The sequence below is a fragment of the Prionailurus viverrinus genome, chromosome B3 (assembly GCF_022837055.1).
Source record: "Prionailurus viverrinus isolate Anna chromosome B3, UM_Priviv_1.0, whole genome shotgun sequence".
NCBI classification, from domain to species: domain Eukaryota; kingdom Metazoa; phylum Chordata; class Mammalia; order Carnivora; family Felidae; genus Prionailurus; species Prionailurus viverrinus.
In genome coordinates, this window is record NC_062566.1 from 114,461,710 (window position 1) to 114,487,659 (window position 25,950).

At 43.6% G+C, this 25,950-nt stretch overlaps 2 protein-coding genes across 6 annotated transcripts in view; one reads left to right on the forward strand and one right to left on the reverse strand.

Annotated features, from left to right (window-relative positions):
• Positions 1-15,758, reverse strand: part of HEATR4 (HEAT repeat containing 4) — a 49,409-nt gene extending 33,651 nt beyond the window's left edge. The window contains exons 1-4 of one of the 4 annotated variants that reach the window (XM_047862276.1): positions 15,625-15,758; positions 5,411-6,364; positions 4,047-4,234; positions 2,886-3,026 (exon numbers count right to left, since the gene is read on the reverse strand). In XM_047862276.1, the coding sequence (XP_047718232.1) occupies positions 2,886-3,026; positions 4,047-4,234; positions 5,411-6,321 (1,240 nt within the window). In that variant the 5' untranslated portion in view covers positions 6,322-6,364; positions 15,625-15,758. The other 3 variants (XM_047862274.1, XM_047862275.1, XM_047862277.1) reach the window with 3 other exon arrangements.
• LOC125167724 (acyl-coenzyme A thioesterase 1-like) lies at positions 15,756-21,848 on the forward strand. 2 transcript variants are annotated; one of them, XM_047862281.1, is made up of 3 exons: positions 15,756-16,358; positions 17,930-18,156; positions 20,515-21,848. In XM_047862281.1, the coding sequence occupies exons 1-3, from the start codon at positions 15,788-15,790 to the stop codon at positions 21,118-21,120; spliced, it is 1,404 nt and encodes a 467-aa protein (XP_047718237.1). In that variant the 5' UTR covers positions 15,756-15,787; the 3' UTR covers positions 21,121-21,848. The 2 variants fall into 2 exon arrangements, with proteins under 2 accessions (XP_047718237.1, XP_047718240.1); XM_047862284.1 differs by having other exon boundaries at positions 17,954-18,156.
• The last annotated feature ends 4,102 nt before the right edge of the window (positions 21,849-25,950 follow it).

Sequence of the window (25,950 nt, forward strand, 5' to 3'; positions counted from 1 at the left end):
CTCTGTCCCCCTGCTCAGGGAGTTAAAAAAGATGTGGTGAGAAAGTCTTGAATCTCTGGTATTTAACCTCCATGGGAATAAACATGCACAACTGCCAACACTAATTCTACTTCTGGTCCTTTAAGTTCTAGGCAGGTTAAAACACACCCATTAGCCACGTTCTATGTCAAAAGTCCTCTGAAGATGGGACACCTGGGTGGTTCAGTTGGTTGGGTGTCTGACTCTTGATTTTGGTGCAGGTTGTGATCTTGTAGTTCGTGGGATGGAGCCCTGTATTGGGCTCTTCACTAATGGTGCAGAGCCTGCTTGGGATTTTCTCTCTCTTCTCTCTGCCCCTCCCCCATGCTCGCTCACTCCTCTCTCTCTCTCTCTCAAAATAAATAAATGTAAAAAAAAAAAAAAGTCCTCTGAAGGGAGCACATGAAGCAACAACCTTGTGGCTTTCTGTGGTATAAAAGGCACAGTATGCTTTTTAGCAGAAACAAATGGTGCCTTTGACTTTGTACCATAAGACCTATGCTTAATATATAAGAACTGTAGTGATCTTGTGGGCACACTAGAGTTTTATATCATGATTTGGGGGAAATTAAGGCTATATAGCAGTAAGTACACTTTGTATCTTGAGAATTTTTGTCATTTTAAAGAAATTATCTAAGTTTTTCAATTCAATCAAAATGGAGAGTAAAATAATCTACCCACATCTAACTCCAGGAATTTTCCTATTTTTTTTTTCAGGTTCTCTCATACCTAGTATTTCCTGAAATAAGGAGTAAAATAGTTATAAGAAGGTGTATGTATATTACTATTCGGACTTGCCTTCTCCCAGAACAATTTCAAATACTATTTACTTAAAGTAGGCTCCACACCCAACATGGGGCTTGAAACTCATGACCCTGAGATCAAGAGTTGCAGGCTCTACCAATGGAGCCAGCCAGGTGCCCCCAATTTCAAACACTATTTAAAAAAAGAAGTTTGGGAAAGATTCCACAGCTTCTGTTCATTAAATATTCTGTGTTCTAGGGAAGAAGAGAGCAGGCACCTAGCACACTAGGGAAAAAATGCCTGTGAGGCAGGTGGTGAGGCATCTGAATGCAGCAGGGGGGTTTCTTTTTTTAATAACATCTTTGTGGTAGTATTCACATACTATAAAATTCATCCTTTTAAAATGTATACATTTCAGGGGTACCTGGGTAGCTCAGTCGGTTAAGCATCAGACTTCAGCTCAGGTCATGATCTCACACCCTGTGAATTCAAGCCCTGCATCGGGCTCTGTGCTGACAGCTCAGAGCCTGGAGCCTGCTTCAGATTCTGTGTCTCCCCCTCTGTCTGCCCCTCCCCTGCTCATGCTCTGTCTCTCTCTGTCTCAAAAATTAAAAACAAAAAAACAAAAAAAAAAGACATTAAAAAAAATTAAATGTATACATTTCAGTGGTTTTTAATATATTCACAGAGTTGTACAACTATCACAACGTCTAATTTTAGGATATTTTTATCCCCCCAAAAAGAAACCCTGTGCCTATTCCTCGCTTCCCCCAGCAACCTGATCAACTTTCTGTCTCTGTGGATTCACCTCTTTTCAGAGGGGAGGACATAAACAATCCAGTTGGCTTCTGGGAAGGTAGTATACTAATAATAAATCCTTGAGTTTGTATAGCACTTAATGGTTTACAAAATGCATTCACAAAGTCCCCTAAGTATCAATAAATATCACAAAAATCAGTATTACAAAAGTGTCTTGCTGTAGGGACAATTAGTAGCTCTAATGAAGCTAGTGAAGCCCCAGAAGGTGATTTGCATAGACCCAATCAAAAGCTTTGTTGGGGTGCTTTCTCCACCGCTACCATTAGTTTCTGTTCGCCAGGAGGCCCATTGGAGCAGTGACACTGCAAAGAGAAGGGTCATGGGACATGGAAGCATAGTCCCTTGGAGGATGGGCACTTTTTGTTTCATAAGCTCATTTCCTAGCCATCTCTCTTCCCTCTCGCTCTCAGAATCAAGAATGATACTCTCTTTTTGAAGATTTTTTTAAGTAATCTCTACACCCAACGTGGGACTCTAACAACCCAGAGATCAAGAATTGCATGCTCTGGGTTCCTGGTGGCTTGGTTGAGTGTCTCACTCTTGATTCCAGCTCAAGTTATGACCCCAGGGTCATGGAATTGACCCGACCCACCCCCCCCCCACCCCCGCATTGGGCTCTGTGCTGAGCATGGTGCCTGCTTAAGATTCTCTCTTGGGATGCATGGGTGGCTCAGTTGGTTAAGTGTCTGACTCTTGATTTCAGCTCAGATCATGATCTCACGATTTGTGGGTTTGAGCCCCTAAGTCGGGCTCTGTGCTGATAGTGAGGAGCCTGCTTGTGATTCTCCCTCTCTCTCTCTCTCAAAATAAATAAACTTAAAAAAAAAAAAAAAAGCTATAAGAAACCTGTAGCAAAAACAAGAAAAATTTTTTGAAAAAGATTCTCCTCTTTCATGCTCTACCAACTGAGCCAGCCAGGCACCCCAAGAATGATATAAAACAAATTTAGAACAGAGGATGACCCTAGTAGCTGAGGCAGGTATGGGTCTGAGAATGGAATGGGACGGTAGAGCCAGCCCAAAGGGACAGGACAGTGCTGGATCAAGGGTTCAATGTACTTCTCCTGGAAGGAGACCAAGCCCTAAATCTCTTGGTTACATCTAAATTTGACCTGATTTCAACTGAATGGATGTTCCACAAAGGTTCTTCCTAGTTACAGTTAGTGTTTTATAATTTTATGAGATGATTTTTAGTTGGCAGGAAGCGACTCCGCTACATGCTGGTGATGCCCAGCCTATAAAACAGGGTCCTTAAAGAAATAGCCACACTTCCCTCATCACCCCTATTATCCACTTCCCGCTTACGTGCTTCAGGAACTGGCTGGGAAGTCCACCTTTCTGGGGTTTCAGGGAAAACTTTGGAGAGCTGCTTCTTGTACCTATTGAAGTTTTCCAGGAAAATATGGTCTCTCTTTGCACCAATCTGGTGGATGACCTGGACTTTATCTGTGAACAAATAAATAAGGAGTCCTTAGTACCACCCTCCTTCCTGTCTTGCTGGGTTTTCAGTCACCAGGATCAGACCCAATTTCCTTTTGCTTTACTCTAAGCTCTTAGGACTTACGACTACCATGATGTGGGGGCATCCCTTGAAGGTGATTGTTGCTTGGAAATATGAGCTGGTGGCTTCATAGAGGCTTGAAACCAAAACAGAACCTGTCTAACTTACAGGCATTGTCCCCTATTAAAAGTTAAGTACTAATAAAGGGAGATTTAATTCATTTCCTACCATTCATAAATACCTTCATCTGAATAATTCTGTTAAATGCTTTAGGAAGACTTTCAGTTGACAGTTTAGGAAGAAGATGGGGGCAAGGAAGAATAAACAGCTTGGAACATACAGACCTAGATCATGTATCTTGGAAGCCCAAGCGTCTAAAGGATAGGAAGATGGAAGGGGAAGGTAGTGGACATTTATTGAGCATAAGCCAAGAAGCATTATAGATGCTTTCTTGTCTGTTCTTTACTTGAGGTGCATTTTTGTTAATATCATTTTACAAATAAGGTCCATAAGGCTCAGAGGGATTACATAACTTACTGAAGGTTAGTGGAAAGGTGCTAAGCCAGGCTCCACTAGACTCCAAATCCCACGATTTTTTTCTAACATAGCACCTCAATGGGGGATTATCTCAAAGGGAAAGAAAGAAGACAAGAGGTAGTTGTTCTCAGAGCCAAATCTGTTTACTTTATGACCCCACCTTCCACAGCCTCCTTAGTAACAGAAAGGGATAGAGAAAGGGGAAGAGGGAAAACAGTTTCGCCTGCACCAGATACCTGCCTGCCCCTCTTCCCCCCCCCCCGCCCCCCCAAAAAAATCCTGTGCTGGTAACTAGGGGATGTTGCCATGAACACCTTGGTCATCCAGAGCCTCTTGTCCACACTCATGACTGTTTCATCCCCTGGCTACTTTCCACCTCCCTGCTCCATGTCCACCCAGCCCCCAGCACGACACCCCAGCTCTATTACCAAAGTATATTTCCTGTTCAAAGGTGTTGTCTGTGGAGTAAGCAAACTTTCCAGCTCGAGGATTCACCTGTCGAAAGTACCTCTGGTTCGGGGGCTGGCAGATGTTCTTTCCTTTGATACCCTCAGCAGTCTTATTGTTGCCAGGCATAGGTTCACCTGTCTGCACTTGAGGCAAGTAATTGGGCAATCTTAGCAGGAGGGAGAGAGGGAGAGAAGGGAAAGGTGGGAGATGGACCTCCTGCTTTCCATCAGACCCACAGCTCCTCTTTAAGCTCACCTCATACACACATGAGCATCTGGAAAACACCTATGTTTAACTATTCACTTTGCTCCCAAGATGCCCTATGAAGGTACCTATCAGCAGCCAACTTCCTCTTCCTCTAATAGAGCCACTCCTGTAGCCACTGGACAGTATGACAGAGTGGCCATGCTCCCAGCATTACCCTTTAAAAAAAAAAAAACAAAAACAACAACAACATTGGTGCCCTTAGAGATTGCACTGATGTGGGGAAGGGAACCAATTCTATATTATTTCACTTTATTATGTATGTGCTTATTTCATGCCTCTCCACCCCGTGAACATATAAGCTCCTTAAAGGTTCCATATCTCTCGTTTACGTTGTATTCCCAGCACTTTGCAGAGTGCCTGGCAAGTAGTGGGAATGCAGTTTATATTTATCTAATAAATGGACAAATTAATGGATTCCCACTTACTGTTAGTTCGCTTTTGGGAATCAGGGACATTAGACTAGCTCCAGTCTTCCATCTAGCTATAAATGAGAAGGAAGCAACCAGAAATATGCAATAATCTTCCCTCAAATTGTTTAGTTCTCTGTCCTGCTGCCAGTTCGTTTTTGAGGCACTGACACATTGGCTCCTTAATTCAAAGCGAGGCAGGACCAAACCTTATTTTCCCCATGGATACATTTCTGGGAGCACCTGGATAGTAACTGGATCAGCAGAATCGCTCAGTCTATTAGGAAAGGCCCAAAACCAATCCCTTTACAGCCAGTGGTTCTCATCTGGGAGTGACTTTGTCCCTTAAGGGGACATGTGTCAATGACTGGAGACCTCTCTGGTTGTCACAAGTACAGAGTGTTACTGTCATCCAGTGGGGTGTTACTAAACATCTTACAAGGTATAAGGCAGACCCCCACAACAGGATTATCCAGTCCAGGATGTCAGTAGTGCCTAGACTGTGAAACCTTACTTGAAGGAGATCTTAGAGAGTAGGTTGGCAGTGGAGAACTCCAAGAGGTTGATGGGACAGCACATTCTGAAATAAGGAATGTGAACTAACGCAGGAGTCCTGGAAGGGGAGCCAAGCATTCTCAAAGGTGTGCCAGAGGCCTCAGCCAGTCTACCTATAGTAAACAGGAAGCAGCAGCTCTGGCTTCTTTTTCTCCTGGATTGGCAGGATAACACTTCGATCCTCAAATTCTGCTGTTTCTTCTTCTTCCAGCTGTTTCAAGAGCTCCAGGTCACTGGTGGAAGAAAGCTCATCCCGGATGTGGCTCCAGTCGTACTGCTGGTGCAGAAAGCTCTGCCACTTGTTGGGGGATACCCGAGACCTTAGGGGACGCTTGCTCTGGATCCATCGGGCAGTGCGCTTGTTCAGCTTTTCCAGCACGATGGCTTCCCAGGCTCTGGCCTCCTTCTCAGGAGGTGGAAGCCAGGCTTCCCTCACCTCCAGGTTCACATCTGGAGAAAGTGACAGACCTAGCACGTCTGGATCCCTGAAGGAATGAGGGACGAGAGGGCAAGGTTTTTCCTGGACTACACTTGCTGGCTTTGATTCCTTCAGCTGCTTCTTAAGTTCAGCAGAGCTTTCTGTCTTCACAGCCTGGGAGGTGACCCTTGCTGAGGGACCTGAAGAACCCAAGAACTTGAAGCTGATAGGTTTCTCATATTGGGCCCTCCTGATCTGGGTAGGCTGCATGATGTGGTCTGCATTATAGAGATGGTCAAAGTTGTACTGGCTGAAAGGGATGCTGGAAAGCCCTCGCTGCCACACCACCTCCTCAGAGAAGGTAAGGTTTGTAGCAGCCTTTTTCAGATATTGGTTCTTGAGGTGCACACAGCGATGTGGGCTAAAGTGGTAGACTGGAGGTACACTGGAGACAGAGGCACATTCCTCCTTGTTCCTTGGTTTCGAAGGGGTAAAGATCATGCCCCATCCCAGCCGTGGGGGGAGTGACTGATGGAAATGGTGGGAAAGAAAGGTCTTTCCATGTTGGGTTCTGGTCATCCTTTCCCAGCAAAGGCTTCCTTCCATACTCCCTGGTCCAGATGCAGGGTTTGGAGGTGTGACCAGGTATCTGTTGAGGAGATGGGAGGAACTGGTGAGAGCTCTAGGTCAGCAGAAATTGGTAGGCCATAGCAGTACAGAAAGGGAAGAAAAGGGAAGACAGATAAGGGGAGCAGGGGTGGGTCTGAGTGGGGAGAAGCCACGTGAATTAGAAGAGGGACAAAAAAAAAAAGAAGAAATGGTGAACATTCTAAACATTCCTTGTATCAGCCCCTTGCTTCCAGTTCTGCCATTTGTTCTCAAATCTCAGCCCTTCATTTTTCCTCAAATATTGCTTTATGTGTGTTCAAAAGGCTTATTTATAGCATAAAGTTCAGATACCTCAGCCTGGCATTCAGAGTTCTCCATGAGTGTGACCCCAGTTTATGACCTTGTCCGACTGTAACCTCTTGAGTCTCTTAGCTCATCTCCACCCATCGCTCCCTCCACAGAGTGGAGCTTCCTTCTGTGCCCGCTGTGTGTGTTAGCACACTCCATTCTTGACAAATTCTGTCCATTCTTCCAGGCCTAGGTCAGTTCCTACCTGCTCCACAACTTTCTTGACCTTATCCAGGCCTCCATGTCCCACACAAATTTATAAATCACTCCTACTCTGTACCAGTTTCTTATCTGTGTTTTTAGTTCCAGTATAGTTAACATACAGCGTCAGTTTCAGGTGTACAATTCACTGATTCTGTACCAGTAATTTTAACTCTCAATCCTGTGACACCTCACATTGTTAAATATTCAGCTAACTGTACTGTCCAAGGATCATGTCTTCTGTCTCTGCTGCCCTTCCAAAGCCCCCAGTACTTTACCATCTTACTACATAGTCCTCACTGTTAAAGTGTCTAACAGCTACAGGGTATTTCACCAAGTAGCTAAATCACCTCCTCCTTAATTACTGGGGCAAGCTGTTTCCATGTTTTAGCTAGCTTACATTTACTGCTTTTTTAAAAATTTTCCTTCTGGGGTGCTTGAGTGGCTTGGTCAGTTAAGCGTCTCTGACTTTTGGTTTCAGCTCAGGCCATGACCTCACGGTTTTGTGAATTTGAGCCCCACGTTGGGCTCTATGCTGGCAGTGTGGAGCCTGCTTGGGATTCTCTCTCTTCCTCTCTCTCTGCCCCTCCCTGACTTGCACACGGTCTCTGTCTCTCTCAAGGTAAATAAACTTTAAAAAAAAAATTTTTTTTTAAATTTTTTTCCTTCTGGGGGCACCTGAGTGGCTCATTCAGTTAAGTGTTGGACTCGATTTTGGCTCAGGTCATGATCTCAGTTTTCACGAATTTGAACCCCACGTCAGGCTCTGCACTGACAGCGTAGAGCCTGCTTGGGATGCTCCCTCTCTTTCTGCCCCTCCCAGAAAAATAAATAAACAAACATTAAAAAAATTTTCCTTCTGAAGTCCTTCATCTAATAATGATAATTAACAATAATGGAGTACAGACGTACCTCAGAGATATTGTGGGTTTTTTTCCAGACCACTGCAGTCAAGCAAATATCATAACAAAAGTGAGTCTAATGGACTTTTTGGTTTTCCAAGTGCATGTAAAAGTTAAATTTTAATTGACTGAGTATGCAATAGCATTATGTTTAATAAACAACGTTCAGGGGCACCTGGGTGGCTCAACTGGCGAGGCGTCCGACTTGGGCTCAGGTCATGATCTTAAGGTTCATGAGTTTGAGCCCCGCATCAGGCTCTGCGCTAACAGAGCCTGCTTGGGATTCTCTCTGTTTCTGCCCTTCCCCCACTTGCTCTCTTTCTCTTTCTCTCTCTCAAAATAAAGAAATAAACTTAAAAAAAAATGTTCTACCTTAATTAAAAAATGCTAACCATCATCTATGCTTTCAGTGAGTCATGATCAGAGATCACCATAACAAATACAATAATAATGAAAAAGTCTGAAGTATTGCAAGAATTACCAAAATGTGACACAGAAACACAGAGTAAGCAAATGCTGTTGAAAAAAATGGAAGTGATAGACTTGCTCGACACAGGGTTGCCACAAACCTACAATTTGTAAAAAAATGCAATCTCTGTGAAGTGCATTAAGGTAAAGCAAAATAAAATGAGGTGTGCCTGCAATTTGCTAAGGGCTTTACATGGAGAAGATATTACGGTCTTGAATGCGAATGGGAAGAAGTTGAGGCTCAAAGTGGTTAAGTAAATTGCTTCAGGTCACACAGGCCATAAGAAGAGGAGCCAGGTTTTAAACCTAGTTGCCAGATTCCAACTTAAGAGCACTTCACCTCCATGCCACATTGGCTTCCCAGGGCTTGATTGATGATGATGATGATGATTGATTGATTGATTATTTCTACTTTCTTCTGTGTATGAAATCTGACCTATTGGTGTATTTCTTTTTGTTAAGAGCCTGCTTTTATCTAGATGTCACTCAAATTAAGTCATACATGATTAATATGATATCCCGCCAGGATTTTTTGCACATAAGACTAAATTTAGTTGTTCCATCTCTTCACAACCATGAAGGCAACATGGCCATGAGGGCACTGAGTATTTTAAAAGTTAATGTAAAAAAGTTATGGCAAGGTTAGAAGGTGGTCACAAGTGATACTTTTCCTGAAACAGTGCCTACTCTTCCTGGTTGAAGATGAATTGTTAGATGAAAACAATATTAGTGTTCTTGTGCCTTGTGTATTGCCTAATAGAACATTTTATCATTCTTAACACATCAGTGTGTCAATATCTTGCTCCTACGATAGGAGGCATTTGATCCTAAACACCTGAAAAACAGATAAGGACCAGTTTTGCCCCAAGATGACTATATGGAATGATTTTGGATGTCCCAAAATACATATATATACACTCTTTGGCCTGTGACACACAGAATCTTTGGTTACAGTGCCAGCATCCCAGAGAGAATACCATGTTAGCATTGCCATTTTTTGTAAATTCTCAAGGGATAGTTATTCTCATCTAATAAGGCAGGTTGGTGAAAAGAGGAATAATACCTGATGTGTTTTGAAAAGAAATGAGGACAGGACAAAATGTTGAAGGGTTTTGTCAAAAGCGACTTGTCCTAGATGGACACTGGGTCAGAAGACAAGTGTAAGGCCAAGTTCTGCACTTCCCAGCCATGTTACCTTGGGGATGTGATTTAATATCTCTAGTTTGTCTCAGTTTGCCAGTCTGAAAATAGAGTTTGATATCTAATTTGGTGTAGATATGAAGCTCAAAATTAAGGAGCAAGTATGAAAGGGTTTTTTTGTTTTTTTGTTTTTTTGCAAGCTTCAAAGTATTACACAACTAAGAGGAACTGTTAACTGATTTACAGTATGGACTACTGCCGCCAGAAGGCAAGTCTCTGGGGTCCCACAGTTAGATGGTGCATTGGGCACTTAGGGAACAGGTTAGGATTATTGGGGCCCTAGGCAATTAGAAGGTGGATAGAGAGGGAAGAAAAAAACCTATGAATGGAGTTTGGAGGCTCCATATTATCCAAACTTAAATGTTACCTAGACCAACACTGAGGCACAAACATCCCCTTAAGAACCAAAAGCAGGGGGAGCCTGGCTGGCATAGCCAGTAGAGCATGCGACTCTTGATCTCAGGACCATGAGTTCGAGCCCCATGTTGGGCATGGAGCCTACTTTAAAACAAAACAAAACAGGGTGGCAGGTCCAGGTGCCTTTGTATACTGAGAGCATAAGAAATTGAAACATGGCATCCTGTAGTCAAACCTGGGATAACTGCAGACCAGGCCCCACAATCTGGTAAACAGCAACATTATCTCTATGCCTCTCAGAACCAGGCTAGACAGGCAGGAGTGGGGCTGGAAGGGCTAGGCCACGTGCCTCCAAGTAAAACCTAATAGAAGAATCCAGATTCAAAATGAGTGATATCTCAGAGGTTCCAAATTTTCCCCTACCCTCACCCCCTGGTCTGGTACCTTTATTCTCCAGAAATAATTAAAGTGGGCTGAATGATTCATGTCAAAAGGAGTAATACCTTGCTTTTTCTTTGTTATTAAAGCAGCAGAAACTGTCAAAGAAGGCTAAAAAGCAATAAACCTTAGCACAGTTTTCTGAGAGCTTTTGAAAATACACTCTCCCCTATACCCACAGATTTTAAGGTAGGGCCCAAGAGGGACAGTCAGCTTCTACAACAGTGTTAATGGTTAAGGATCTTCTGCATCAAGATCATTTGAGGAGCTTGTTAAAATGCAGAATCCCAGAGGTGCCTGGGTGGCTCAGTTGGTTAAGTGTCCAACTTCGCCTCAGGTCATGATCTCACGGTTGGTGGGTTCAAGCCTGGAGCCTGCTTTGGATTCTGTCTCTCTCTGTCTCTCTGTCTCTCTCTCTGTGTGCCCCTCCCCTGCTCATGCTCCGTATCTGTCTCAAAAATAAACGTTAAAAAATTTTTAAAAATGAGGAATCCTGTGTGCTACACCCCAGAATATTGATTGAGTAGGCTGCAAGTGAGGCCTAGAAATCTGTATTTTAACCAGCTCTCACAGGTGTTCATACACATTAAATTGAGAGAAGCCATAGCCCCAAGAGCTAATTTTTTTTTAACGTTTTATTTATTTTTGAGACAGGGAGAGACAGAGCATGAACAGAGGAGGGTCAGAGAGAGGAAGACACAGAATCTGAAACGGGCTCCAGGCTCCGAGCTGTCAGCACAGAGCCCGACGCGGGGCTCGAACTCACGGACTGCGAGATCATGACCTGAGCTGAAGTCCGCCGCTCAACTGACTGAGCCACCCAGGCGCCCCCCCCCCCCCCCAAGAGCTATATTTGGGATATATGAAAGAAGCTTAGTGGTGGGGAGAGCAGGATCAGGGAACACAGCCTCAACCTGGCTTGACTCACACCCCTCTCTCTGCTGCCTCTTCTTCATCAGAAAGTTCCTTCATTTTTTTCCCCTCTACTTTCTTTTTTTTCTTTTTTTTTTAATTTTTTTTTAACGTTTATTTATTTTTGAGACAGAGAGAGACAGAGCATGAACGGGGGAGGGGCAGAGAGAGAGGGAGACACAGAATCAGAAGCAGGCTCCAGGCTCTGAGCCATCAGCCCAGAGCCCGACGCGGGGCTCGAACCCACGGACCGCGAGATCGTGACCTGAGCTGAAGTCGGACGCCCAACCGACTGAGCCACCCAGGCGCCCCTTTCCCCTCTACTTTCTAATTACTATTCCTTGCCATGTACTCACACAGATACACTGCCGACTCCTGAGATTACTAAGGTAACTGCCAGAAAGATGACTCTGTTTCAACTCTTATATCTTGCAAATATCAAAACTGAGGCCCAGAGAGGAAAAACATGACTAAGATCACAGTAGTGGTTGATACCTGAAGTAATACCCTTTTGAAGCCTAATCAAAATCTTTTCAACTACTTCAGGCTGTCTTATATCATTCAGCTGACGAAAACTCTTTTCAGGTACTGGTAAAATAGAAGTGTTTTGAAATTACCTTCAAAATGGCCTCCTACAACACAGTCATCAAAAAGCATCTTAAACCTTCTGTAGTTTCTTAGGTTCCAAAGCTGTTTATATTGGTTACCAGGCACCACCTCTTTAGAATTCCATGAGTCTACTCACAGAATTTGCAGGTTCAATCAGTGGTATCTTCGACTATTTATTTAATTTCCTTTTGTAAACAACTTTGGGAAATTGCCTTGTATTTATTGATTGATGCCACAATGGATTCCTTAGTCATCCTTTGAAAATAAACCCCTAGATGTGTGCTGCTCAATTTTTCCCCCACTAGGCTTCATAAGTACTGCTGAGAAAAGGCAAAGCAGTGAACACATGAACACCCAGCTCTGCCATGAAGATCACTAGGCTGATAGAACAAACAGTAAAGTAGAATGGGTCTGTCTTTGGGGTCTTTTCTGTTCCCCTTTCATCACCACCCCCCACTGAATCCCCTTCCTTCACATAGTTCAATTCCATCTCTCCTGGTCCCCAAATCCTGGCTAGATTACCAGCTGATGACACTATTTTTACAAAGGTATTCTTCAAATCCCCTATTTCTAATAGTAAAATCCCAGACTTCCAGAATACTAGTCTTCAGGAGTTCCTTTACAGAACTAATTTGTCCTGACGGTAGGGAAGATTTCTGGGCATAAGGTTCTGTCTGTTGTGTTGACCTGGGGCCATGCTATCCAGGTGGTTACCACTGAGAGAAATGAGCACTCACTTCAGTGCCTGGACTCAAGCTGTGCTCAGACCCTGGGACCCTTACAAAAGGGTGAAAAGACATGGTCTCTGAGATGAAAAGACTGAAAGACTTAAAAAAAATTAAACAGAATTTGGGCACCTGGGTGGCTCAGTCAGTTAAGCACCTGACTTCGACTCAGGTCATGATCTCACGGTTCGTGCTTTCTAGCCCCGCGCTGGGCTCTTTGCTGACAGCTCCGAGCCTGGAGCCCGCTTCGGATTGTGTGTCTCCCTCTCTGCCCTGCCCTTGCTCACATTCTGTCCCTCTCTCTCTCTTAAAAATAAATAAAAACATTTTTAAAAATTAAAACAGGGGCGCCTGGGTGGCTCAGTTGGTTCAACTTCGGTTCAGGTCATGATCTTACAGTTCGTGAGTCCCAGCCCCATGTCAGGCTCTAGGCTAACAGCAAGGACCCTGGAGCTAGCCCACTTTGGGTTCTGTGTCTCCCTTTCTCTCTGCCCCTCCCCTGCTCACACTCTGTCTCTGTCTCTCAAAAAGAAATAAATGTTAAAAAAAAATTTTTTTAATTAAACAATTGCCATGTGATCCAGCAATCCTACTACTTCTGCGTATATACCCAAAAGAATTGAAAACAGGGGCTCTTATACAGGTATTTGTACACTCATGTTCATAGCAGTACATTCACAATAGTAAATGTGAAAACAACCCCATATCCATCAGTAGATGGATAAGCAAAATGCGTTGCATACATGCAGCAGAATATTATTCAGCGTTAAAAAAGAAGGAATTTCTGATACATGCTACATATGTGGATGGACCTGAAAGACACACTAACTGAAATAAGCAGACACAAAGGGACAAATACTGAATGATTCCACTTATATGAGGTAACTAGAACAATCAAATTCCTAGAGACAGAAAGTGGTTTCCAGGGACTGTGGGGGGTTTTCAGTTTGGGTGATGAAAAAGTTCTGGAGATGGACAGTGGTGATGGTTGCACAACAATGTGAGTGTATTTAACTATACACTTAAAAATGGTTAAAATGGGGGTGCCTGGGCTCTGTCCATTGGGTGTCCAACTATTGGTCTTTTTGTTTTTTATTTTTTTTAACATTTTATTTTTTGAGAGACAGTGTGAGCAGGGGAGGGGCAGAGAGAGAGGGAGACACAGGATCCAAAACAGACTCCAGGCTCTGAGCGATCAGCACAGAGCCTGATGTGGGCCTTGAACCCACAGACATGATATCATGACCTGAGCTGAAGTCAGACACTCAACCAACTGAGCCACCAGGCACCCCTCTGCTTGGGTCTTGATCTCCAGGTCACGGGTTTGGGCCCTGCTCTGGGCATAAAGCCCACTTAAAACAAAATGGTTAAAATGGCACATTTTATGTTGCTATATACAATTAAAAAAATACTGTTTAATTATAAAAGCCATGTTATTTCTGATAGAAATTATGGACAAAGAAGAAAATTAAAACTACCCAAAATACAGGACGCCTGGGTGGCTCAGTTGGTTAAGCGTCCACCTTGATTTCAGCCTAGGTCATGATCTCACAGTGATGGGATCATGCCCCACATCGGGCTCCAAGTTCAGCCTGCTTGGGATTCTGTCTCTCCCTCTGCCCTTCCCTCGTGCTTGTGTGTGCGCTCCCAAAATAAATAAACTTAAAAAAAAAAAAAAAGACATTTAAAGCATAATGGTTCAGAGCACAGACTCTGGAATCTGATTGCAGAGATATAAATCCCAGTATATCTAGTTGCTTGATCTAACTTTAGCAAATCATTTCACCTCTCCAGGCCTTAATTTTCTCATAAGGTTCTTGTAAGGATTAAGAGCTAGCTATTATTATTGACTTTCTTTAGTTTCTGTGCCCAAAATACACTGAAATATCCCACAGAACCAGTGCAGAAGTAATTAGAGCTATAGGGAGTTGCATGATTAATGACCAGCAGGACAGAAGAACATTCGAAACTAAGTAAAAAGTCCTTGGGTGGCCTTATTGGGAGCAGTGGCAAACACAAATTGTGGGCTTGAAATAAGCTTACACAATTTGCAGGTTTCTCTAATAAAAAGGATATGAAAAATCACGAATGTAAAATCAAATACAAGGCCTTGGAAAGGGCCTGAAGTTAAGTTTAATGACATATCCACTCCTGGGTGGATTTTATGAAAAAGTGGGGAGGGGAGCCTGGGTGGGTCAGTCGGTGGAGTGTCTCATCTGACTTACACTCAGGTCATGCTCTTGCGGTTTGTGGGTTTGAACCCCACATGGGGCTCTGTGCTGTCAGCCTGGAGCCTGCTTGGGATTCTGTATCTCCTGCTCTCTGCCCCTCCCCCACTCGTGCTCTAACTCTCTTTCTCTCTCTCTCTCTCAAAAATGAAAAAAATTTTTAAAGACTTGACTTCAAAAAAAAAAAAAAAAGTGGGGAAAAGGTGAAATGTCCCGGATGAGAAAGAGATCACGTTTGCCTAAATACAGCAACTTGACAATGCAGTATAATCTCAACTGGCTATTTTTACACCTATAAGGAATGAGGTTGAGGTCACACAGCTAGTAAGACTCCAGGCCCCTAAAATGTAGGATAGTGTAGAAGATAAGCATATACACAGGTAAGTATACAAGCAAAACACCATGATGCACACTTTTAATGAAACGCCCTATAATTATTAATGGGAGTGAATCAGTCAACAAATTGATAAGACTCAATTCCAGGCCTGCACTCGTCTTAGCCATTGACAGCCAGCAGCCAGCCCCTGTGCAGCCAACACTGCACAAGCCAAAAAGCTTATGAGAAGCAGAACTAGGAAATTCTTATCCCACATAAAAAGTGCAGGTTTTTCAGTATATAAAGCAAGTTCATGTATATCTATTTTCGCTCTTTCTTTTATTTTTTATATGTTTATTTATATTTGAGAGAGAGAGAGAGTGCGCCAGCCGGGGAGGGGCAGAGAGAGAGAAGGAGACAGTCTGAAGTAGGCTCCAGGCTCTGAGCTGTCAGCATAGAACCGGACTTGGGACAAAATCACGAGCTGTGAGATCATGACCTGATCCCAAGTCGTATGCTTAACCGACTGAGCCACTCAGGCGCCGCTTTGGCTTTTTTTTTTTTTTTTTTTTTTTTTTTACAAGTAAGCTACTGACCTGATGTGCAAGAGTCTGGCCCTCCAAGCTCAATTTGGCGTCCTCCTTGGCCGCACAGGGCTCTCAGCATGCAGCTGAGGCAGCCTGCCACTAGAGGGTCTCTACTGGTTTCTAACTTTCTCCACGGTGTTCATTGAAACGAGGTCAAAAGTCAAAACACAAAATGGTGGCCTCCTCTGCGGCTATACTGCGAGCTTCTGGACTCCGCCGATGGGGTCAGCTGCCAGGCTCTCCAAAGCTATGGTCTGGTGGCCGGGTCTCGTGGGCACCTGCCCGGAGGACAGCGACCTGGCGCCTGGAGCCCGCGGGCCGCTGCGGCTGGGACGAGCCCGTGCACATCGCGGTGCACGGCCTCGCGCCGGGACAGCAGGTCACGCTGCGCGCGTCCCTGCGCGACGAGAAGGGCGCGCTCTTCCGGGCCCACGCGCGGTACCAAGCGGACGCCGGCGGCCTCCTGGACCTGGCGCGCGCGCCCGCGCTGGGAGGCAGCTTCACGGGGCTCGAGCCCATGGGGCTGCTCTGGGCCCTGGAGCCCGAGAAGCCCTTGATGCGGCTGGTGAAGCGGGACGTGCAGACGCCCTTCGCGGTGGAGCTGGAGGTGCTCGAGGGCCACGAGCCCGACGCCGGGCGGCTCCTGGGCCGGGCGGTGCTGGAGCGCGACTTCCTGCGGCCGGGGATGCGGCGGGTGCCGGTGCGCGCGGGCCGGGTGCGCGGCACGCTCTTCCTGCCGCCTGGTGAGTGCCTTGCGTCCCAGGCTGTCCTGTCTGCCTTTCTCTGGTCTCCTGCACGTCTACCAAGAGTAAGGATGTAACTCCCAACATTGCAGAGGTCTGTGGGGACGTTAAAGTGTACCCTGCCTGGGGAGGTGGCTCTGTTGCTCCAAAACTTAGAGGTCAGTTAGAGGACATCATAAGGAAATGGAAAAGACAGTTGTAAGTAAAAGCAAAAACATTTTATAGGTAGTTCCAAGTCTTTAACGACTTTTAAAATAGTTTCTCAGTATAGCAAGTTTGCTTCTAACTCCCACAGTATATCAAGGTTAAGAAAATTGGTATAGGGCCCCTGGGTGACTCAGTCCATTAAGCGTCTGACTCTTGGTTTTAGCTCAGGTCATAATCTCAGGCTTGGTGGGTTAGCAAGGCCTCTGCGCTGACTGCTTGGGATTCTCTCTCTCCGCCCCTCCCCCCCCCCCCCCCCCCCCCCCCGCCCTCCTGCACTCTCTCGAAAGGAAGAAAGGAAGGAAAGGGAAGGAAAGAAGCTGTTTCCCTAAAAAAAAAAAAAAAAAATCAACATGGATGAATTTCAAAAGAGTACTGAGTGAAACAATGAAGTCCCAGAAGAACACATTCAATATCATTCCATTCAGATAAATAAAACTCAAAAAATAGGCAAGATAAAATACTGTTTAAGGTACATGTATAAGTGGTAATACTGTAAAGAAAAATAAGAGAATGATAAAATTCAGCATAGTGAAAAGGGAGAGAAGGGGCACACAGATACTCGGGGCTTGGATAGTTAGTACTGAGTTATTTCTTAAGGTGTTGGGTGTAAAGTGTTTGCCTTATCATTTTTTCAGATTTTGCATGTTAAGTACAAACTTTTTGTGTAAAGGGTGAAAATGTCCCATAAACAGAGTCTAGTTTAATGCATTTGAGATTCATTCATGCTCCATATATCCAATCGTTTCTTCTTGTTTCTTAGTAGTACTCCATTCCATGGGTATACTTCAGTTTTATTCATTCAACAGTTGAAGGACTGGGGTTTTCAGGCTGGGTTTCAAGTCTTTAGAGATTATGAATAAAGTCACTGCAAACTGTTGCATACAAGTTTTTGTATGAACACCAATTTTCATTTCTCTTGGGTAAGCACCTAGGAGTGAGATTGTTAAATCATATGATCAAGTATATGTTTACCTTTATAAGAAATTGCTCAACTGTTTTCCAAAGTGGCTGTATTGTTTTGCATTTCCACCGTCAATGTATGAGGGTTCCACTTGCTCTACATGTTCTCTGGCATTTGGCATTGTCACTTTTGGGGGGGCAGTGGGCAGTGGTTTTGCTGTTTTCATTGTCTACTTGTAAATTATTTTTAATTAGAAAAGTGATGCATACTTACTGTAAAAAATCTATGGGGCTTTGAAGCTCTGGGCATAGGGGAAATGTGGATTGAGTCTGTGCCACTGTCTGGATCTTTGAAGGCCAGAGGTCTTCTAACATTTCTGATTGTCAATAGAAAAGTTTGACATCACCAAGTAGACAACACATGGCTTTTGACACCACTGCAAAGAGTTTAAGAAATAGTTCAGTTTTGTGTTTTGCTTCTTCCAAAGAACCTGGGCCGTTCCCTGGGATTGTGGACATTTTTGGAGTTGGAGGTGGCCTTCCGGAATATCGAGCTTGTCTGCTGGCTGGCAAGGGTTTTGCTGTGATGGCTCTGGCTTATTATAACTATGAAGACCTCCCCCAGGGCATAGAGACCCTCCACCTGGAGTACTTTGAAGAAGCTGTGAACTACCTGCTGGATCATCCTGAGGTTGGAATGTCTCTAGGTTTTGGATCTGTGTATCAGGTGTTCTCCTGACTGCTCTTGGTTTTGATACAACTTGACAAATTCACAACAGCTACTCCCAGTACCCAACACACATTACCATTTATAGTTACTTCACGTAGACAGTTTGTCTGCAATTATATGTTATCATATATTCTGCTACTAAAGATGTTTTTCTTCGGCTTGGAATTTTAAATTCCAGTATTTTATAGTTTATTATATTCAGCTCAAACACATGTGAGAACCCTAAGTTCGATACAGGAAGGAGAGGGAAAGGGGAAGGTAATCACTTATCTCCAGAAGGCCGTAGGTTAAATGTTTGTGTCTAACAATGCTCCCTTCTTTGTGGCCCTTCTGAGAACACAGTATTAAATGAAGAACTGGGCCGCCAAAGAAGCTAGTTATTAGGAAGTGCTTTGAGGGCTTTATAGGTTCAGAGGATCAGAGGATCAGAAGATACACCTTACTTATTTTACAGTTCAGAGCTCACAGTGGATGGGAAGCTGTGGAACTCTTAGAAAAGGTGATAGGGTGTAATGGCACCAGCACAAGATGTAGACAGACAAAAGTTAAAGTTAAATGTAAGTTTGATTTCACCAACTAGTAACTAGTTCCATGACCTTGGGGCCTCCCTTTCCTCCGAAAAATTGGGATGGTAATAACATATCATTTAATTCCTAGTACTTTTCTTTTATGAGGAGTAAATGGTTGAAACCAGTCAAGGGTGCTATTGGAGAAGTCATAAGGAAAAAAAATGACTGCTGTTGACACGTGACTCAAATGGCCATTTGGTTTTTTGTTTGTTTTGGGTTGTTTTTCTTTTTAAGTTTAGTCATTTGTTGAGAGAGAGAGACTTAATCAGGCCCCACGCTCAGCACACAGCCCGATGTGGGGCTTAAACTCAGGACCCTGAGATCATGACCTGAGCTGAGATCAAGAGTCGGATCCTTAATTCTGGAGCCACCCAGGTGCCCCTCAAATGGCCACTTGTAATAGAAGATTTTGGTAACTGGGGCAAGAGCAGTCCTTGTGGAATAGTGCAAACCCAAGCTACCCTGAGGGGATTAGGTAGAAAAGGGAAGACAGAAGAACAGCTATAGACAATTTTGTCTCCACAAATTTTGCTGTAAAAGAGAGTAGAAAACTAGGGCAGAGTGGATGTGAGGTGGAGGGACTGTTGTGAAAATGGAAGAGATACTAGAGCATTTAAGTACACTGATGGGAATGGGCCATTTGAGAAGAAAGTTATGAAAGAGGAGAGGGAGATGATGTAATTGTAGGAGTGAAGTCCTTGAGAATGAGAGTGGAGGAGATCCCAAGTACAAGCAGCAGGGGGCCTTTGATAAGCACAGAGTTGCTTCTTTGGAAACAGAAGAGAAGGTATAGAGCTTGAGTTCACATGGCACTAAGTAGATCTCGCAGGGGAAAATGAGGAGCAGTTCCTACTGGGCTATTTATTTTCTCCACCAAGTAGAAGAGCTGAAAGTGAAAGAAACAAGGTTAAAGGTTAAGGGGCTTGAGGAGGTAGGAGGTGTGACACAGTCTTTTACAGAAGTGGGAAGCGCACATAAGTGAAATGTGGCAGGATAGATGGGAAATATGGATGCTTATCTGAAATTTGTGGTCATGAAATGAAAGTGAGCTCTGTCAGCATAAATGTGTAGTTTTTTTCCGGCAGTGTTCACTTGCACAAATACAGGCCTGGAGGAAGTGAATAGGGGGGTTTAACCAAGGTTAGTGTTTTCCCAGGAAAGTATGACCAAAGGCAGAGAGATCTTAGAGTTAAGGGTGGTTACAAGGAAGTGATAATAACAAAGAAGCTTGAAATCTGAAGTAAGTGAGAGGCAAGTAAGAACACAAGAGACATACTGATAGTTAAAACAACAGTGGCAGTCAAGGCCACCGAGGTGGACTTGGGTGGTACAAGAATGGTTAGCCTGGAATTATTGAAGATGGTGATCAGAGAGTGGAATGCTTGAAGCTGAGGTTTTAGAGATGAACTACTCACTGATGATGACTCAGTTTAGGTTATGACAGTGGGAGTGGATGGCTGAGACAGGGTAGGGAAAAAAACATTGTTTAAGTTTGAGGTCAAGGAACTGAGAAGCCAAAGTATTTACTCTGTCCTCCACATGGTTGTTGAAGTCACCCAAGAATGATGATGGAGAGACTGTAGAAAAAAAGACAGAGAGGAGGAAAAGTAAACACCCCAAGGTTGTAAAATTGGCAAATGGTAGAGCCCAGATTCTGACTCAGTTCTGCCTGGTATCCAGTTCCAGGCACTACAGATCATGCTGCACTGTTCATGGACTCGTTCTCCTCTCTCCTCTGTTCTTTTCTCAGGTAAAGGGTCCGGGAGTTGGGCTGCTTGGGAGTTCCAAAGGAGGTGATCTCTGCCTCTCCATGGCCTCGTTCCTGAAAGGCATCACCGCCGCCGTCATAATCAATGGCTCTGTGGCCAATGTGGGGGGAGCCTTACACTACAAGGATGAAACTTTGCCTCCTGTGGGCTTCGAGCAAAGTCGCATCAAGCTGACCAGAGACGGCTTGGCAGACATTCTGGATGTGCTGAACAGCCCTTTGGAGGGACCTGACCAGAAGAGTTTCATTCCTGTGGAAAGGGCTGAGAATGCCTTCCTGTTCCTAGTAGGTCTGGATGACCACAACTGGAAGAGTGAATTCTATGCTAATGAGGCCTCTAAGCGCTTACAGGCCCATGGTAAGGAAAAGCCGCAGATCATCTGTTACCCTGGGGCAGGGCACTATATTGAGCCTCCTTACTTCCCCTTGTGCCAGGCTTCCCTACACACCTTGGTGGGTGGTCCTGTCATCTGGGGAGGGGAGCCCAGGGCTCATGCCATGGCCCAGGTGGATGCTTGGAAGCAGCTCCAGACTTTCTTCCACAAACACTTGGGTGGGAGAAAGTTAGGCAGACTCTTGAAAACATAACCCAGTATTTGAAGGTTGTGAGTGTGAGACCAATATATGCTAAAAAGTATCTGTTAAAGTCAGTTCATCTGAGGTATTATGCTAACGCTTTTGGGTTTTTATTCCGTTCTCTTTAAATAACATTACTGTTAAAAATAGTCTCTGTGGGGAATAAGTTTAGGAATTCCCTGAGCTTGCACCAATGGGTTAACAAGGTTTAGGATGAAAGTATCCAAGAAAAGGTAAACAGGGCGAAATTGCCTCCAGCATAGTACAAAAGCATAAGAATGGGAAGCCACAGAATGAAAGCGTCCAAGATTAGGTCAACAGGGAAAAGCACTCCCAGCATAGTAAAAAGCAGAAAGCTGCTTTCACAGGAAGGAATGTCCAGAATAGGTCAACAGGGTCAACAGGGTGACCTAGACAGCAGCAGGGTGAAGCTGCCCAGAGTGGAGCTAATTAGCCAAAGAAAGGTGCCTTGTTGACCCTGAGGTAGCCTGCTGTATCTGTCTTCTCCCTTAGGCAAGTTAAGATAAACAGACACAGCGCCTCATGCCTGTGTAAACAACCATCTGCTCAGCGGAAAAGATTTTGTTTTGTATTGACCCAAACCCTTAACACTACATATCCTTGAAACCCCCTTTCTCTCACACATATGAGTTAATGTTCATGGTTTCATGGTCTCTTTCTGCATGTTCATCACATTTGTAAGCGTTCTGATCCTAATAAAAACAGAGCAAAGATCCTTACTCAGGGCTCTTGTCTCCTCCTAGACATTAGCCTCTCTCACATTTAATTCTGCATCCACTCTCTTGCTGGACAAGAGAGAACTCCAGACTCAAAGTCCGCAACAAGTCTCCATACAAACAGTGTCAGGAATGAAAACAGAGCCTTAAGTATAAGCAACTTTTATTAAAGTTTAAATATTGGGACATTACAGATAAAGTTGCTGTTTCCTTTCAGTGCTTTCAGCCTTGTCTCCACTGTCGGGGAGCAAGAATTCCTGTCCTGTCATAAGTCCTTCTAGCTGGACTAAGAATCACATTGACATAAGACAGATTAACAGGAAAAAATCAAATTTAATAGCATATGCACAGGAAATCCACACAGACATGGAAATATATTTACAATTATAGAAAAAGAAAAGGACGATTATTAAAACTTTTTAAAAATGTTTATTCATTTTTGAGAGGGAGGCACGGAGTCCAAAGCAGGGCTCAAACTCACAAACCGTGAGACCATGACCTGAGCCAAAATCAGATGCTCAACCGACTGAGCCACCCAGGTGCCCTGAGGAAAGGAAGATTATTAAGATGTAAACATGGCAACGTGATCCTTTTTTCTTAATATGGATTATGGTTTATATTATTTATATATCCCTTTCTCTTCTGTTTTTTCATTGAATTTTTCTAAATCGCTACATTACTGAGAATCCTGCCTCAGATTCAGATAGCACCTAAATAAATAAAATGTCATTTTGAAAAACTCTAGTAAGGGTGCTAACTTGAGGCTTGTGGTTTCTGGCTCTGCCAAGTCAGGACTAAAATAGAAGAAAATTGAGAACTAAAAGAAACAAAAAGTAGGATGCCTGGGTGGGTCAGTCAGTTAAGCACCCGACTCTTGATTTTCATGATCTCTCAGTTGTGGGATCAAGCCCTGCATCAGGCACTTCACTAGCTGTGGAACCTGCTTGAGATGCTTTCTCTCTCTGTCTCTCTCTCTGCCCCTCCCTCCCCCTCTTGTGGATGCGTGTGGGCTCTCTCTCTTTCCTTCAAATAAGTAAACTTTGAAAAAAATAAAGAAGCAAAAAGCGATGAAAGACTCGAAGGTTTTGTTTTCTTTTTTTCACATGAAGAAAACGTGTTGCTTATATAGTTTCTAGTCCCCACTAACCTCAGTGGGCTGAGGGATGCCTCTTCCACCCATGCCCAGGAATGTAATAGCAGGTAGGTAGCTTTCTCTGCACTGCTGATTGTGCTTTCTGCATGCCTTCCTAAGCACGTGGGCAAGAAAAACCAGACTGGTTTAACTATACTCTCCAAGGCAATCTCTTCCCTTGTTCATCATGCTGGAATACTTAGCATCCTCAGAGATTGTGGAGCAGGTTCCTGAAAGAGCCTCAGGACAGAAACAAAAAGATGTTAAGAGTGTGGATGGCCAGGGACACCCGGGTGGCTCAGTCGTTCAAGGATCCAACTCTTGATTTCAGCTCAGGTTGTGATCTTGTGGTTTGTGAGTTCCAGCCCCACATTGGGCTCTGTGCTGACAGTGTGGAGCCTGCTTGAGATTTCCCCCCTCTCTCTGCCCCTCCCCCCACTTGCACTCTCTGTCTCTCTCAAAATAAATAAACTTAAAAAAAAAAACAGTGTGGATGACCATGTTCCTTGACTGGGCCTTAGAGCACACACATGGGGAGGTGAAGAGACCCTCCTTTAATCCCTTCTGAAATAAGATGGAGGTATAAAAAGTAATCCCATTTACAATTGCACCAAAAATAATAAGATAGCTAGGAATACTTAACTAAAGTGGTTAAGACACCTGTACTCTGAAAACTATAAAACACTGATGAAAAGAAATTGAAGATGGCACAAGGAAATGGAAAGATATTACATGCTCATGGGTTGGAAGAACAAATATTGTTAAAATGTCTATACTACCCAAAGCAATCTACACATTTAATGAAATCCCTCTCAAAATACCAACAGCATTTTTCACAGAGTTAGAACAAACAATCCTAAAATTTGTATGGAACCACAAAAGATCCCAAATAGTCAAAGAAGTCTTGAGGGAAAAAAAGCAAAGCTGGAGGCATCACAATTCCAGACTTTAAGTCATATTACAAAGCTGTAGTGATCAAAACAGTATGGTACTGGCACAAAAACAGACACATAGATTAATAGAACAGATTAGAAAACCCGGAAATAAACCCACAACTATAGGGTCAATTAATCTTTGGCAAAGCAGGAAACAACATCCAACAGGAAGGACAGTCTCTTCAGCAAAGGGTGTTGGGAAAACTGGACAGCAACATGCAAAAGAATGAAACTGGACCACTTTCTTACACCACACACAAAAATGGATTACAATCCTTAATGTGAGACCTGAAACCATAAAAATCCTAGAAGACAACACAGGCAGTAACCTCTCTGACGTGAGCCACAGCAACTTTTTTTTTCCTTGATATGTCTCCTGAGGCAAGGGAAACAAAAGCAAAAATAAACTATTGAGACTACATCAAAATAAAAAGCTTCTGGGGTGCTTGGGTGGCTCAGTGGGTTGAGCATCAGACATCAGCTCAGGTCATGATCTCATGATTTGTGAGTTCAAGCCCTGCATCAAGCTCTGTACTGATGGTGCAGAGCCTCCCTGGGGTTCTCTCTCTCTCTCTCTCTCTCTCTCTCTCTCTCTCTCTCTCTCCCCCTCTTTCTCTGTCCCTCCCCCACCCTCTCTCTCTCTCTCAAAATAAATAGGGGCACCTGGGTGGCTCAGTTGGCTGGGCATCAGACTTTGGCTCAGGTCAATATCTCACTGTTCATGAGTTCAAGCCCTATGTTAGGCTCTGTGCTGACAGCTCAGAGCCTGGAGCCTGCTTGGGATTCTGTGTCTCCCTCACTCTTCGCTCCTCCACCACTTGTGCTCTGTCTCTGTCTCAAAGCTAAATAAACATTAAAATACATAAATAAACTATGAAAAAAAAGTAAAAACTTCTGCAGAGTGAAGGAAACAATCAACAAAACTAAAAGGCAACCTACAGAATGGGAGAAGATATTTGCAAATGACATATCTTATAAAGGATTAGTACCCAAAATACAGAAAGAACTTATAAAATTTGAAACTGGAAAAACAAATAATCCAATTAAAAAAGGGACAGAAGACATGAACAGGCATTTTTCCAAAGAAGACATACAGATGGCCAACAGACACATGAAAAGATGTTCATTATCACTAACCATCAGGGAAATGCAAATAAAAACTACAATGAGATATCACCTTATACCTGTCAGAATGGCTAAAATCAACAACGCAAGAAACAACAGGCGTTGAAAAGGATGTGGAGAAAAAGGAACACTCGTGCACTGTTGGTGGGAATGCAAGTCTGGGCAGCCGCTACGGAAAACAGTATGGAGGGTCCTCAGAAAGCCAGAAACACAACTACCTTATGACCTCACAATCACACTACTGGGTATTTGCCCAAAAAATACAACACTAATTCAAAGGGATCCATGTACCCCTATGTTTATAGCAGCATTATTTACAATAGCCAAGATATGAAAGCAGCCCAAGTGTCCATGGATTGATGAATGGCTAAAAAAGATGTGGTGTGTGTCTACACAATGGAATATTATAGCCATAAAAAATAATGAATCTTGCCATTTGCAACATCATGGATGGCGCTAGAGGGTATAATGCTAAGCAAAAGAAGTCAGTCAGAGAAGGACAAACACTGTATGATTTCACTGATATATGGAATTTAAGAAACAAGTGAGCAAAGGGGGGAAAAAAGACAAAGAGACAAATCAAGAAACAGACTCTTAACTATAGAGAACAAACTGATGGTTACCAGAGGGGAGTTGGGTGGGGGGGATGGAGATTAAGGAGTGCACTTGTCATGAGCACCAGGTGATGTGTGGAATTGTTGAATTACTATATTGTACAGTTGAAATTACTATAGGACTGTATGTTAACTAACTGGAATTAAAATAAAAACTTAAAAAAATAAAAATAAAATAAATTACAGTTATCTTTTTGTTATGAAGATGGACAGAGCCCATATAAGGTGAAACAAAGAGAATGCAGACATTAATGATGGAGTCTATTCAGATTTATGAATGAGAATCAGCCAATCAGTTG